This window comes from Crinia signifera, chromosome 4, assembly GCF_055691185.1.
Source record: "Crinia signifera chromosome 4, ASM5569118v1, whole genome shotgun sequence".
Taxonomy (NCBI): domain Eukaryota; kingdom Metazoa; phylum Chordata; class Amphibia; order Anura; family Myobatrachidae; genus Crinia; species Crinia signifera.
The window spans coordinates 16,299,291-16,315,565 of NC_139220.1; the positions used below are offsets into that span (position 1 = coordinate 16,299,291).

A 16,275-nucleotide genomic window follows, 5' to 3' on the forward strand; every position below is an offset into this window, starting at 1 on the left:
CTATTATTTATTCTTCTACTGTGTCAGTCGAGCACAGGTATAGTGAGAGCTGGAGGGGAGACCCTGTTCAATCCCTTTCCACTTGCAGCTCTCACTGGCTGCCTGATGCAGCTCTCACTGGCTGCCTGATGCAGCTCTCACTGGCTGCCTGATGCAGCTCTCACTGGCTGCCTGATGCAGCTCTCACTGGCTGCCTGATGCAGCTCTCACTGGCTGCCTGATGCAGCTCTGCCCCATCCACTATAAACAAATGTAAGGACTGTTCACTCTAATCAGTGCTTGTAAGCAATATATCTTGGGCAAGTGTTTTGCCCTCTTGTTGTTGGCATTAGTCTTACCACCCTTTCTTTTTATGGGTGCAATCCCTAAATTGGACACCTTGCCAAAACCAAGCATCGACCACAGTAATCTATTAAAAAGTGGCTCCAACACCAAGTGAATTAAGCCATTTTGCGGTCTGGACCTCTCCTTCGCTTATGAAGGAACCAGCCAACATTCAGAGGTACCTGTTGAGCAGGGCTGGGCAACGCCGGCCCTCCAGATGTTGATGAACTACACATCCCAGCATGCCTTGCATCAGTTTCAGCATGGCCACATAGCAAAACTAATACAAAGCATCCTGGGATGTGTAGTTCATTAACATCTGGCGGGCCGGTGTTGCCCAGCCCTGCTGTTGAGGAATGTTTTTTGAGTACCTTGTTCCAAGTGTATGTAGGTGGCATCTTCCTGTCTATGTTCCCTGCCCACAAAATGGCCGCTGCCTCATTGCGTATGGCATGGCTTATTTTTCTTGTGTTTACTGGTAATTCCAGAAGTCCAGTCGGTGGTGGGATTTCATTTATTTAATTGAAGGTTCCGCAATGATCTGGTTCATCTGTGTAATCCTATAATCTTTTTCCTCTCTCCACAGCTGTGTAAAAGTTGAGGAGCATCAGGCGGCTGATATTGACCTCTACCACTGTCCAAACTGCGAAGTACTTCACGGATCCTCCCAGTGTAAGTATACTCTTTAATGACGCACATGTATGTCTCGCAAGTATTTTAAATAGAGCTTATTCTGCCGTAGCGGTCATCAAACCTGACCACTTAATGATGTTTTTAATGGCGTAGTAAATCACAAAACTTGATTTGTGCCCGTTATCTACACATGGTGGAGTCGGCCATTTTATTGGACTACATCTATACTTTATCTATAGATTTACTGAGAAGGATGACTTGCAAAGTGCCACTTTGCTGATGCCACCAAATCCTTTAAAATGGCCGCCTCCTCTATCAATAGTTTGAGGGTACCATGTGACTTCAGTCTGTAAAGCACCTTGTCATATTCTTTACTGCCATTGTGTCAAATCCGAGAAATTGTAATCTTTTTTTTTTTTTTGCAAATTTAAGTTTTGCCGTTAACAATTTATTTTTTCCTGGAGTCTGAGGAAATAATTTAATTTGAACTATTTTTTTTTTTTTATTACACTGGGCGGAGTAATATTTTAACTGCATTCTGTGGAGCCCACGCACCTCTGAGCTTCGTTTAGTCGTTTATTGGAACAGGCGGACACTCTCCTCAGCATAAGCCGATTTGCTCCGACGGTGACTCAATCCGACAGACTCGCTCAGCCAGGCGTGCGCCTGTAGATTGCTGTGACTTTAAACCCTGTGTGATTTTTTTTTTTTTCCTTTATTTCTGGATGAACAATAGTCCGTATTATTATTCACCCCCAGCTCGGGGGCGGGCAGCCCAAAAATGATAATGCATCGTCTTTATTACAACGAGAGACCGCATACAGATGTGGCGCCTGTCTAATAATTATACGCCGCGTAACTGTCTCTTTACTCTTGCTACAAATCTCTGCCGCGGCAAAGCAACAATTGTTTTAACGCTCCCTGTAAAATAGTCCGTTTACGTTTACAGTATATGTTATTACTGTGATTTAGTGGTTACACTGTACGGCCTCTTTCTTTACGATGATGTGTTTTGCTCTTCGTGATGACAGTAATTATTTTGACCTGAAGCGAGAGTTTATCATGCGTTTGCCCTGTGGCTGAAGACATGCAAGGACAATGCGAGCTCCCTGATTACAAACCACTCTGGTATTCAAATACCCGCATGCTCAGTGGGACTTTTTCTTCTATAAGCCATCGTCCGTGCTAAATGGATTTCCAAACTGGTGCGTGCTGATAAAACATCCCCGGGGAAACACAAGTCACAGGGATTTTTTTTTTTTTTTTGTTAATGCGAGGGGAAAAAAAAAAAGTGGTTCATTTGAATCTCACCGTAATAGAAGATCTTAATGGCATCAGTCACCTAATGTGTATATCCGCAGGAGAGCCAGACAGTCTGCTGTCCCTTCTTTTAAGTTAAATTGATTATTGTGGGAGGTTAAGCACTTCGCTCTGAAACCGGGATTCACTGTAATGGGAGAGATAACTGGCTCATTGATCCTGTGACATGGCTGTAATGTGCCCTGTGTCTGTTTTATCATTTTAGTCATTCGATCCGCGAGGAACATTTCGACTGCGTTTTCATTTCACTGTAATGAGGAGGCATGTCACGCAGATTTCTCTCAGTCGCACGTTTTTGTACGTAGGCGGCCATAGTTTGTCTTGACCACTGAGGCATTAAACCTTTTAAAAGCACAATCAAAATCTTTGTTGATCTATCCATGCGTGTCGTTTACACACACACACACACACACACACACACACACACACACACACACAATGGAGGTAGCCATTTTGTTAGCAGCATAAGTTCATAAGTTCAATTCGCGTTGAACTAATGATATCACAAGTGCGGCCATTTTGGTTTTTTTTCATCTTGAAGGAGATTGCAGCCTTTTTTCGTTTTCCGGGGGACCAATGATATCAGACTTGGTGGTAAATTGACTAAAACGGCTACAAATTTTAAAGCGGGGATGTTGCCCATAGCAACCAATCAGAGTGGTTGCTATTGGCAACATCTCTTCTTTTCATTTTTAGAAGTTTTAGTAAATTTCACCTCTAAGGTCTGTTGTGAAGGGAAACCAGCAGCATTATTGAGTTGGTTCATGCCATTACAGGAATCTGGGACAGCAGACTGACTTTAGACCATGTGATTACAGGAACTAGTGACATCACATAGCGATACGTGATAGCAACCAATAACATCATGGAGGTACTTAATGCCATCCCAGGGACCAGTGACAACAGTCAGTTACTCTATGCTATAACAGAGCCTCCGTAACACCACCTCGCTGATTCATGTCCTCACAGGAACCAGTGACATCACTGTCACTACAGGAGGCAGTGATGTCAGAGTTTTCTGTGCCTTCATGCTGTCATAGTAACCAGTGGCAGTGTGTTTTCTCATGTACATTTGTCCATGACAAAATGGCTGCCTCCATTCCATTAAGTTTGGTAGATGATTTTTTGAAGTAGCCCACAACCTGGAAAACCATTAACCTTCTGTATAGCTGCCACATAGCTCAATAACAACAACAAAACAAAAGATGGGCTCTGACTGACACAGGAAACATTCTCCGCCTGCAGTGTCTCCCCTGCAAGCCTTATATCAAGCCCAAAATGAAGAGGTGGGGTATAGTTCTGCATAACATGGGGCTCCTGGTGGTACAGCAAAAAATAAGTAAAAATATGAAAAAAAGTGTGTGTGTGTTTTATGTATAATTTTTTCTTCATTGAGTGGCTTACAATGTCCCTGTTTTGTCACGGATCCCTATTTTTGCTGCACAGGAAATGATCTATTACTCCTGAGAACTAAAGTTGCCATTTTTTTCAGCTAAATTTATCATCCATTTCCTGTGCAGGAAACCGCGGACACATTTTGTCCTTTTTTTTAGAAAAAAATAAATTAAAAAAAATCCCACTAATATAAAAATATAGAAAACAATTCCTCGAAGGATATTTTAAAGGAAGAGATGTTTCTTCTTCAGGGCCAGATGTTCTAAGCTTTAAAAGTGATAAAATGGAGAGTGATAAACCACCAGCCAATCAGCTCCTACCTGTCAGGCAGGGTCTAAAAGAATGACAGCCAGGAGCTGATTGGTTGGTGGTTTATCACTCTCCATTTGGTCACCTTTCAAGGCTTAGTACATCTCGCCCTCAATGAGGTCTGTGCGGAAGGTATAGGTCATTAGGGTGACCCGTATTAGGTAGACCTGCATTGGTTTAGGGTAACACATGAAATAGATAGCAGTATAATGCCCAGCTGTTCCTGACCCGGCGTGCGACCTGCGCAGCGGGACTTACGTCATAGGACACGCTGCACCTCCACCGCCGGAACCCTTCTCCACCTGACCTCTCACAGCCGCACACAAGCATCACACCCACCGCATTCCTCCACTGTGCTGCCTCCTGCCCGGCTCCACCGCTCCCCCATGTAATTCAATGTGGGGACAGGGGGCGGTTTTCTATTAGGGATGTCCCAGGATTGAGCATTTTTCAATCCAGATTCCTGGGATTGAGAAAATGCCCCGGGATTGGCAGTGTCAAGCGCATCGAGGCACCGTGCCGAAGCACGACAAGCTCAGCGGTACACTAGCGTAAAGGTAAAAAAATTGCTCTCCCGCTGTTCCGTGCAGAGGCTTAGGGTCCTTGGGCAGCATACTGGCTTTGACCCCTTTCCCAAACAAAAACAAACATACATGTACAGTTAGCTGCTTATATGGCGGTTTAACCATCCTATATAATAAGACTAACACTGCACCTTACCTCTATGGAGGGAATTCAAGCGTTGTGTGCGCCAGTGGCCACAAGATGGTGAAGCAATTTAAGCATTGCTCCGTTTGGCCGCGGACGACTGCTAGTGCTGACATTACGATTATGATCCATCATTGTGACAAGCCGGTAACTAACACTCTATATCGGTTTATTTGGCTCTGTAGAATGTCTTCCTTATTGTCACAATTCCTATAGAAAATTAAATGGCTGCCTGAATTGAAAGTACCATTACCAGGGCTCTAGATTATTTCCGCGCTTCCGTTTTGTTATGGGCCAGATGTACCAAGCTTCAAAAAAGTGGGGCGTGATAAAGTACCAGCCAATCAGCTCCTAACTGCCATGTTGCAGACTGGGGGCCAGTGCACTGAGCGTCAAAAGTGATAAAAGGGAGAGTGATAACCAACCAATCAGCTCCTGCCTGACCTTTTTCAAACAATCTGTGACACGGCAGGTAGGAGCTGATTGGCCGGCTGTTTGTCACTCTCCATTTTATCACTTTTGAAGCTTAGTGCATCTGGTTCTGAAAAATGACAGTTAAAAAGCTATTGGGCTGGAAATTTATCTCTCTCCGCTGTATCACTTTTTGAAGCTGGCCCAATTAACCCAGCAAATAGCGGTGTAAGTGGTATACATAACCTATCCGTGAAGGCGTATGAATATTTACCAAAGGGCAAATGATACAGGAGATCTCATAAATATTTGCCTCCTGTTAGACAAGGGGTTGACTGGAAACCGTCGGTAAATTGACTTTCCAGTCATGCGGCGCTGTAAAACAGGTGTGTGAAGGGGCTGTGATAGACGCAGATTAACAGCTGGAATGGGGGTGAGCTGACTGGACAGCTGTTTCCCTAAATCAATAGAGACCTATTTAACATGTCAGCTTGGATTATCCGCTGTTCTGGTCTTGGTTTAAATATATATATATTCTTTTTGTGTGCCGTAGCAAGCAAAACTGTTCCATGGTCCTAAGCAGAAGGGTGAAGTTGACAATATTTACCTCATGTCTTGTCTGCATGACGCGACTTTCACCCGCACTGATGATGCGCCATGTTGGCCGTTTCACCTTGTTCATTGTCCTTGGATTGTCACCGCTGAGAGACGCCATGACCTCTGACCTCCCGGCTGTCTGCCTTCTACTTATTAATGGTTCTTTAACGTCTGCATTATGTTATTTTTTTTTTTTTTTTTTTGATGTAAGCATCTGAAGGCTTCGCACCGAGTTAGCGTTGGAGGCTTCAGCAGACACAAAATACTTAGGTGTGATAATGATGTTCTAAAAAAAATTCTTCCCCCTGTGTTTGACTTTTGGAGAATTCTTGCCCCAGGCACTTAACCCCACGGTATACGTTGACCTGAGTTTGCTTTATCGAGTGAACTGTTTTAACTCCAAAATCTCTTGTTCTGGGAGCTGCGGTGCAGAGTGACACGGGATTAAATTACCCTCGTTTAACTCCTCGGCGCCAGTGTGTTTAAATGCTTGCAGCGGGCCGGGTGCCAAGAAACTGACTACCAGCAGAAAGAGGCCGTCATAGGGGTTTTTTCCCCACTTTGTTTTTTATTATTATTATTTTAAATTGTAAAATTACTTGTTGGCTGAGGTCACTGAAACTGCTGCTGTTCACTGTGGTCTCCCCCCCCCCCCCCCCCCCCCCCCCCCACAGTAGCCGCTTTACACGGACAAAGTGTAGTTTTATACCGGCTACTTATTTGGCTGTTGAAATGTTATGACCACCCCTCTCAAAATGAATTCCCTAATTCGCTGTGTACAGTATGATTTATTAGTCTGAACAGTTCTGGGTAATATCTGCAAGGATACGGTTAAAGCCGGACTTAACTCTGCTTTCCCTGGCAAAGCATGCTGGGAAAGTGTAGCAGCGGGAGAAAGATAAAATCGCCTTACCTGGCCCAATAAGTTAGAGTAGACTGAGGCAGGTTGGCTATTTGGGAATGCTTTAGTGCCCTTCCTACATAGTTTGCTTTCGGCAAAATGAAATCTAAATTGGTCAGTAGAGTCGGCCATTTTGTTTTCTCAACTAACATCTTGAAAACCTGTTGATAAACGAGTGAGGTAAAGTAATGCCTCAACCACTTTGCCAGCTCTTAAGATGTTAAGAACTTTACCTCAAAACATCAAATTGAGGTATCTTTATAACATTTTTTTTATAAAGATACCTCAAATTGATGTTTTGAGGGACATCAACCAGATTTGTGTAGGACAGGCCTGGCCTACCCCTGGCTCGCCAGCTGTTTGTGAAACTACATGTCCCAGCATGCATTGCCACAGTTTTGCTATTAACTTAATGCTAGAACTGAGGCAAAGCATGCTGGGATGTGTAGTTTCCCAACATCTGGAGGACCACAGGTTGCCAATGCCTGGTATAAGACATGTCTCAAAGCTCCTGAGATGGAACAGTGTTTCGGGTGATAATTGTCCTCGCATCCCGGTGCAGACAGGGCAAAACGCTCCCCTCTGACGTTTTGTGGAAGATCACCATATAATGGTGGAAAAATTATAAACTATTTATGAATTACATGGAGAAAGCTTAAAAAGTCTAAATAATGTACTCCTTACATTCTGGGCATGTGTATGAGAGCGGAGTGTTACCCCTGTGTCAGCCAGAACCCATCTTCAGCGGCACACAACACGCAGGTAGACATTAATATTAATACAAAATATTTCATTACGTGCAATATGAATCAAATACGGATTTAGCAGAATATCCACAATTGGCATGTGGCCTCTGTGGTGGTAAGGTTGCCGCAGTCGTGGGCAATGCGTCCGCAAACACTCTCATTGGTAAAGTACGGCTGTCTAGGCCACACCCACAACTGAAACCACACCTTTGTGGCGGTTACAACATTCTCAGTAGGCCCCTCCCATTTTGGCCACCGGGAATAATGGCCGTGATCAGGTAAAGGAGGGGCATGTGGCAGTGGGATCATGGTGGGCAAAGTACAGTAATGTAAAGATAAAAGGGTGGGTGCTGATGGGGCATTCCATGGTCTTGGACTGGTGTGAGAATTAAATGAATAATTTGTTCTCTATTCTTTCTCCTAGGTTCTTAGTGCACTATTAAATCTGCAGTGCCCCCTACTGGAAGTCCGGGTGGATTAACTGCAAGCTTCCACCAACACCGACCAGTACCTACCGGAGGGTCTTTACTCAACTGTGGGGCTGTGCTGGTGGCCATGACTCCTCCATGCTGGTTTATCTTCACTTGTCAAAGATGACCCACCTAGAGATTATAGCTGTTATTCTAAGGGGGTGATTCAGGTCTCTGCGATGCGCGGCTTTGCACATCCCGAGAATTGCAATAACCCATCGTCGCATATTTTCCCGGGCAACTCTGTGTGGTGCAAGGGAAAACATTCGATGTTGGCGGTAGCGAGGTGTCGGCGTTCTGACCGTTTCTCCAGCACTTCGCTGCCATTGCTGCTAATTGAATTGCCCCCTTAGGTTCTATTAGGTCATGTACAGCGGTCTGAACAAGTAAAATTAATGCATGTGGACAGGTTCCTGGGTCTTTAATTTTGTTAAAAAATTTTGCACTCCCATCTGCACCCCCTTCCTTTTAAACTGTGGCGGCCATTGAGAGAGCTGAACCAGTATTCAGAAATGTCTTCGAGAAGCAGAATTTGATGTTTCATGGACACTGGCTCGGCCCTACACTTGGCCATCCACTCACTGCACATCGGTGGCCGCAGATGGGTTTTCTGTTGTATGTCATGCAACCACTTGGTCAGCTGGTAAAATGTCTCATTGTAGACGTATTCTCAAATACAAAAAGAATAGAATATGTATTTATTATTTATTTGTTTGTATTAGCCTTTGCTGTCATTATGTTGGTTATTATTCTGTTTTGGGTGCCATTGTCTTCAGCTGTTGTACGTATATGGATGAAAATTGGTTTTAAGATTTTGATTGGTAGGAAAAAAAACAGTTTGCTACACAAGCTTGTGATTTAAAAGGTGATTATTGAGCAGGAACATATTCTCCGTTTCAGTTTTGGGGGACAGTTTACTTGGCATACTGCGTGTTTAATTGGAAAATTTCAAGCGACAATACTGTTTAAAGAAAAAAACGCGTCATGCTTTGCTTTGTATAATTTTGCCACTTTAAATTTCCCGCGGTTAAAAACGCCTAGAAGCAGCAGGTTTTGTAAGCTGCCGTCCCAGCCATTTATATAGCATAGCTTCTAGCGCATAGGCCTGTGGCGAAATGCGTGGTCTTAATGCTGAGTTGTACCTATCCGATTTAACCTGTACCAGAATGTGGGCGAAACGCGCCACAATGCTACTATTTATTTTATTTATTTATTTATTAACAGTTTCTTATATAGCGCAGCATATTCCGTTGCGCTTTACAAAGGAGACAGTGATACCATAAATAGGGTATTTACAGACAGTCAAAAGGTATGAGGGCCCTGCTCGCGAGCTCACAATCTATAGGGAAATAGGCATTGATACATAAGGATAGATACTGTATTCTTTATTGCATCGATTCCACCAGAATGCAAGGTTCTGTGACTGGTTCTGGAATTTGATAAGCTTGCCTGAGGAGATGAGTTTTTAGGGAACGCTTATAGGTTTGGAGACTGGAGGAGAGTCTTATTGTGCTTGGGAGGGCATTCCACAGAGTGGGTGCAGCCCGAAGAAAGTCCTGCAGTCGGGAATGGGAGCGAGTAATAAGTGTGGATGAGAGACGCAGATCTTGGGAGGAGCGTAGAGGTCGTGTTGGATGATATTTTGAGATAAGAGAAGATATGTATGTTGGTGTAGTTTGGTTTATGGCTTTGTGTGTAAGTAAAATCATTTTGTATTGAGCACTGTAGAATACAGGTAACCAATGAAGTGACTGACAGAGTAGCTTTGCAGATGATGAACGTCTGGCTAGGAAGATTAGCCTCGCAGCTGCGTTCATGGTGGACTGTAGAAGCAGGGTAGCCACCATAATGATCAGCAATGGCACATTCTCCTATTGTATAAATTGATGTTGTATTTAACTCTACATCTGTCGAATAGACGAACAGGCAGGGGCCCCCTAAAGCTTCCTTTTTAAACTTCTGACATTTGCAGACAGAGGAATTTTTCAAGTTGCCAAAAATCCTCATGACCCAGTTAGTCGCCCTGGACATAGAGGAATTATGGCGCCAACTGGACCTAAAACATTTTCAATTGGCGTTTTAACAATGCAATTGAACTCCTCTCAATCCCACACCCTAAGAGCGGAACGGAGGGGAGGTTGCGGAGTTCTGCAAAGCTAATGGAAAGATGACCATGCCGGGAAGAGGAAATGAGACATTCTACTTCCTCTCTCTGCTGAGACATCATTGTCCTCCATTACTCGGTAGAGCGCCATGGTCTTGTTCCGTCTCTGCTCTGGTGGAACAGTCTAATGACGGTGAATGGAGGGCGTGCACAGATTCCGGTGGCGTACGGCACATGTCCCGAGTCTGATCTAGGGTTTAAAGGTGTAAATGGTCTTATGATATTTAAGGGTAAGGGGAAACGCGTCCCGCAGGATGTGGTGGGATTTGTTGTCTATCAGAATGTCAACATTTGACTTAGTGCTGACGTATTCATTATGCCGACGTTCCAGAACTCTAAACTTTTTAAAGTTTTTGACAAATGTTTTCTATTCCTGCCGCTCTCGCTGCAGCTGTCAGTGGCGGCTGCACAGCTATAATGTTCTCATCACAGTGAAGTGTGTGATTGTCACTTGTCTCAGCGGCACGTCTGTCGGTCCGGGACGTGTGTGCGTGCTGAATGACACTGTTAGTGTACCAGTTTAGTGTGCCTTTTTTTCTGGTAACTTTTGAACCAAGTATCTAATTACACCGCAGTGCACTCATTGGGGTGTAATTACTAAGTTGTTCTATTGAAGATGGTATGTTGCTAAGGGCAACCAGTAAGAATCTAGTAAGGGGTAGCTGTGCTCAGGGGATATGGTCACTAGGTTGACACCTTAATTATGTTGACTTGGCTAAGGTCGACACAAGTATTTGGTACCGACAGTCATAAGGTCTCTAAGAGTTTTTCAAACGCAGCCTGCGGCATGGCAGTTGGTGAAGCGGATTGGCTAATACTTTATCTCTCTCCACTCTATTGCCCTAAGGCTTAGTACATCTGACCCTATAGGAATAGAATTCTAAAACTAGTGGGTAAATTTACTGAAGCTTCCGAAAATGGAAAGAAGTGATGTTGCCCGTAGTAACCTGATTCTGTCATTTCTTTATTGCATCCTAGAAAATGATAGACAGAATCTGATTGGTTGCTATGGGAAACATCAACTCTACTAATTTTTAGTAGCGTAAGTAAATGTACCCCTGTGACCAGTGCAGGGGGTCGCCTCTCATTTCATTTTGGTAAATGACTGATCTGCTGTTTAACTGTCTGAGTGATCCGCTTGTGTTAAGGCCAAGGAAGCACCGGGCTAGGGAGCTGAACATGGTGGCAGAATGCGTTGGGTTAGAAGTGAAATGCGCCAGCCGTTTGGCGGTGTTTAGGTTCTCGCTAGGCAGCGAATATACTCTGCCTTGCGAGCCAACCTGAATCCGGTCCTGAGGACTCTAATGACCACAGCTGCCACTGACAAGTGTCCTGTGTTCGGTGATTGGCCAAGTGGTTGACGTGTGGGGGTCTCCGCAGCGATACCTTATTATTGTGATCAAACCACCATCCCGCGGTGAAGTCAGACATTCCTTGACAGAACCAATGTTCTTGAGCGTGCATTTATATAATCGCATCTGTGGCTTCGTCTAATCCATAATGAGTGACTGTTTTTGCGTTGTTGACATGACCTCTATCATAAACGTTCTCATTGCACCTTCCAGAGCCAGAGAAAGGCAACAATCAAATGGGTCGACACTAAATATGATGTGCTTTACGTTGACATTGACAAAAGTTCTAGTTTGAGTAGATAGACTGATAAAAGGTCAACATTGGCAAATGTCGACACAAGAAAAAAATGGCGCCATAAGTTTTTTTGTTTGTTGACACACAGATCCCTAATTAGTGTTGTACATACGCTCTATATGATACAGACATGGCGCCGCACTCCCTACTAAAAAAATTGTGAAAAGCTGCTGTTGGCCGTTTGTATAGATCATTGTGATTGTTGATATTTGCGTAGTGCATGTGGCGTGGCATCTGTAGCCTGCTGTAAGCGGTCGCACGTCTCCTGCACCTAGCGTGGCTGGAGACTGCTGACTAGTGGGTTCTGCTCAGGCCAGAGAGAATGCCGTGCCCCGCTGACCAATCAATGGGCCCCGTCAGCCCGCCTGCAGGGCGCAGGAGATTAATATCACTTGGCTCCGTCCCTGTGAGATGGGGATGCAGATAGCAAACATACAGACATCAATGTATAGCAAAAGACCCCCCTTCCAGCAGGCTTGAGTCACCCAGAGGAGGCTGCAATTAGCCTTTAATTAAATATGGATTTTTTTTTTAATTCTAATACTTATTAGTTGGGGGTAGTTTATTACATACATTTATAAAAAAAAAAAAAAACATCTGAAGATATATATATATATTAATTTTTTGTGTGTATTCTTTTAACCCCTTTTGCCGCTCCCTCTAGAAACATTCTCTGTTGTAGTCTAGTCTTTAAAAAGAGGCAGCGCGCGTAGTATTGATGCGTGAGATTGACGCATTGCACCATTATAGACCTGGTGCTCGACCATTGACCTTTGAACCCTGGAAAAGGCTTGCGATATTGGGGGTTATTCTGATTCACTCAGAAAGGCACAATCACTCTCTAATGGGCAAAACCATGTGCACTGCAGGTGGGGCTGATTTAACATGTGCAGAGAGAGTTAGATTTGGGTGGGATGTGTTCAAACTGATATCTATATTGAGTGTAAAAATAAAGCAGCCAGTATTTACTCAGCACATAAACAATAAAACACCCATGTTACATCAGCCTCACCTGCAGCGCAGCATGGTTTTGTCAATTAGAGAGTGATTGTGCCTCTCCGAGTGAATCAGAATAACCCCCATTGTGTCCAGCAATACACCCAGGTGACCAGTGATTTCCTTGAAGAATTCCCATTCTGCATAGATTCCTCGTTTAATCTGTTTCCTTTGTTTTTTTTGGCCGACTGTCAAAGCGTTGGGGGTCCCTTCCTGTTTTCTGTAACCCGTGTTTCCACCTACTTATCTGTTGTCACTGTCTCCCCCTAGTGAAGAAGAGAAGGAACTGGCATCGGCATGATTACACGGAGGCAGAAGATGGTACGAAGCCAGTCCAAGCTGGAACGAGGACCTTCGTACAACAGCTGCGAGCGCGGTCTTTCCCCAGGTACGTACGGTGGCGCCAGTATACAAGGGCTGGGGTACCGGCAACCAATTAGATTCTGCCATTTGTTTAGGGTGTTCTGTAAAATCGTAAAGGCTAATGTTGCTTCTCCCATCTATGAGGGATTCAAGTGTTGCTATGTTCGCCCCCACGTAGCCGCTGGCGCTGAAATAACGGTAATGATATTCTGTCATTTTAACGGGTTGATAACCAGTAACCGCTATGCATGTGACTAGCAGGGACGTGCAGGCAGGGGAGGCAGTGCTTCCCCTGTCATTTTTGTTTTAAAATAATACAAAGAATATACCTACAGATGGAGCTGGCCTTATTATTGCTGGCGGAGCGCCAGGACCGTGTCCCTGGCGATCCGCCAGCAATCTGGCGCTCTGGCTGAATGAGACGCTCGTGCGTCTCCCACGCACGAGCGTCTCAATAGCCGGGCGGCGAGGCGGCGCGGCGGGTGCAGTCCTGCCCGTCTCCAGCTTCAGGGAGACGGGCAGGGCTGCGGGGGGCTGCGGGGGGGCGGTGTGGACCGGCGGGGACCCGGGGAAGCCGGCGGGGACCCGGGGAAAGGCACCGTCGGAACGGGACGCGCGTGCACCTCGTGCACGCGCGTCCCCTTCCGACATACAGATGGCGAGGGGCGGGGGATGGCGGGTGGCGAGTCCTCCGCCATCCCCAGCAACGACAAGCCCGGCGCTATCTGTATGACCACATATTCTGTATCATAAGTATTTTCTTTATATTATTTTACTAGTTTCAATTATTTAACCTACTTTGGGAGGCATCGATAAGCGTGCCTCCTACAAAGAACTGCAAGGGCATGAAGCGGAGGAGTGGGTCTTGGGGTGGGGCTAAATAAGCCCATTAAAAATAACACCAAAAGCAGCACTTCTAGAAGTGCCTAATTGACAGGGGCTGCTGTGATTGGACAGCAGATCCAACTGCTGTCCAATCACAGCAGCCCAGTCATTAAAGCTTCTGATAGTGACGCTTTTGCTCCCCTGTGACCTGTGCCCTAGCTCCCGAGTCCCGCTTCCCTGCCTGTGTGCGGTATGCCTGCTCCCCTCTCCCCTGCCTGCGGGGGGGGGGGAGTGTCTGCGGGTGGGGACAGAGGTGGTGGCAGGGAACGGCTGCTGCGGGCACTGGTGTCAGTGGGGGTCAGGTGCAGGGGGGGAGTGTCAGCGGGTGGGGACAGAGGTGGTGGCATGGGACGGTTGCTGGCTGCTGCTGGAGGTGGTGGGGGACAGCGGGTGTCGGCGGCCATCAGGTGCAGGGGGTGGGGGGCTAGGGAGGTGGCTGTGACAGTGCCTTTCCATTCACAGCCACCACCGCACGTCACTGGTGACTAGATTACTTGTCCAATTTAGGTTGCTAAATCTCCCCCTTTTTGTGTTTTGAGCGGGGTCATTGTGATCGCAAGCTGCGCCACATTCCCGATGTATCAGCTTTTAAAAAATATAATTTTAATGCTGTGACTTTTGCAGCGCTGACGATATTCTGTTGCGGATGAACGGCAGCCAGCTGACGCAGAGGTACTTGGAAAAGCATGGATTTAATCAACCGATTATGGTGCCGCAGCTCGACGACCTGGGCCTCAGACTACCGCCTCCCAAGTTCTCGGTGATGGATGTGGAACGCTACGTCGGTAAGGATTTTTGTTTTGGCCAACAAGCTGGGAGTAGTCGCGCTCTCTTTCTTGGGAACTTTTTTTATTTTTTTTCTGCGAATGATCTTTACATCGCCGTTTCTGTTTACAGCGCCAGCGTGCTTACGGTTGGTCACACGGGCATTTGTTATTCTGCGTATTGTATACACCATGCTGCCATTGTGTGACATGGGTTACAATACGGAGCCATGCCTTCAGTCGCAGCAAAAGAGAGAGATTTTACATTTATTTTTAATTTATATTACGCTGTATTCCCGCACAAAGGAATATTCTTGGTAATTGTGTCTAGTCGCAGAGTGTCGTCAGGACAGATGTGAGCCGTGTCTGAGATCGAATTATACGCCGTTATCTGAACTCCGCGCTCGCTCGCTCAGTGCCGTCGTGGGACCTCCGTGGCATTAATCTGCAATATGTTTCCCCGCTCTCTCTGTGCTTTACCGAGGTCCAGACGCTATAATCTGCATTTGGCTGCGTTCCCACTGCAATTTGGCCCCGCTTATTATCAAGCCTGGAACTCGATTCCACTTCATACGTGTTTATCTGTGTTTTATCGATGCAATTATTTGAATTGTCGGTGCGGCTTCTGGCATGGGTGCAGCGAGGGCAGCAGATGGCGTAATGCCCATGGGTGAGGAGGGGGACGGGCATGTCGATGCGAAATGTGTGCAGATCAGGTAACCCGGCAGCTGTACGGAGTTTGATCTGAGTATCGGAGCCTATTAGAATGAGTTAATGACGGTCGATCTGATTCGTCACTGTGTTCTGTAGGTGACATCTCCATCCAGTGCTGTTTGTGTTCAGCTACCGGGCTTCAACTTGCTTCTGTTTTCCTTGACAACTCTGTAAGTTGTCAGAGTGTAACGGGGGAGATGGCTCCGTAGGTGACTGTGCATGCAGATTGCAGGAGATACTCATTTAGGTGGTAGCTTTGTAGGTTAGTGTTCATCTGGGGTAAAGTCCTATTGAAGATGGGATGTTGCCCCTAGCAACCAAACAGATTCTATCTAGTATGTTCTAGAAGGCGCTTAATAAATAAGTAGAGGCCCTTATTCTGGTTCGTTCGCAAAGGCAAATTCCTTCTCAAATGGACAAAACCATGTGCACTGCAGGTGGGGCAGATGTAACTTGTGCAGAGAGAGTTAGATTTGGGTGGGGTTTTACTACAAAGTGAGATCTATATCGCAGTGTAAAAATAAAGCCGTCCATGTTTTCCCTGCACAGAAACAACATAACTCACCCAAATCTAATTCCCTCTGCACATGTAACATCTGCCCCACCTGCAGTGCACATGGTTTTGTCCATTTGAGAAGGAATTTGCCCTTGCGATTGAAACAGAATAAGGGCCACAATCTGATTGGTTGACATGGGCAGCCCTCCCGTCTTCAATAGAACTCCCATCTTGGTAAATTTACCCCATATCGCTGGCACTCGCTTAACAATATATAGGCAAACCAATATATCCATTAAAGTACCAGCAAACCTAAAATGAAAGTTTATTTGACTGGTATCTTAGCGGTTTTTATTTTTTTTGAAGTTTTTGATTTTTTTCCCTTCAAGACAAACGTCCCTGTGCCCGAACGATGTGAAATCGGTATTCTTT

The 16,275-nt window shown here is 45.5% G+C and overlaps 1 protein-coding gene across 4 annotated transcripts in view; it reads left to right on the forward strand.

The window, feature by feature from the left end:
- KDM7A (lysine demethylase 7A) overlaps positions 1-16,275 on the forward strand; it is a 69,055-nt gene that overhangs the window by 23,288 nt on the left and 29,492 nt on the right. For all 4 annotated transcript variants that reach the window (XM_083181228.1, XM_083181229.1, XM_083181230.1 and 1 more), the window contains exons 2-4: positions 911-996; positions 12,892-13,009; positions 14,494-14,654. In XM_083181228.1, coding sequence (XP_083037354.1) covers positions 911-996; positions 12,892-13,009; positions 14,494-14,654 — 365 coding nt within the window. The remainder of the gene's footprint in view (positions 1-910; positions 997-12,891; positions 13,010-14,493; positions 14,655-16,275) is intronic.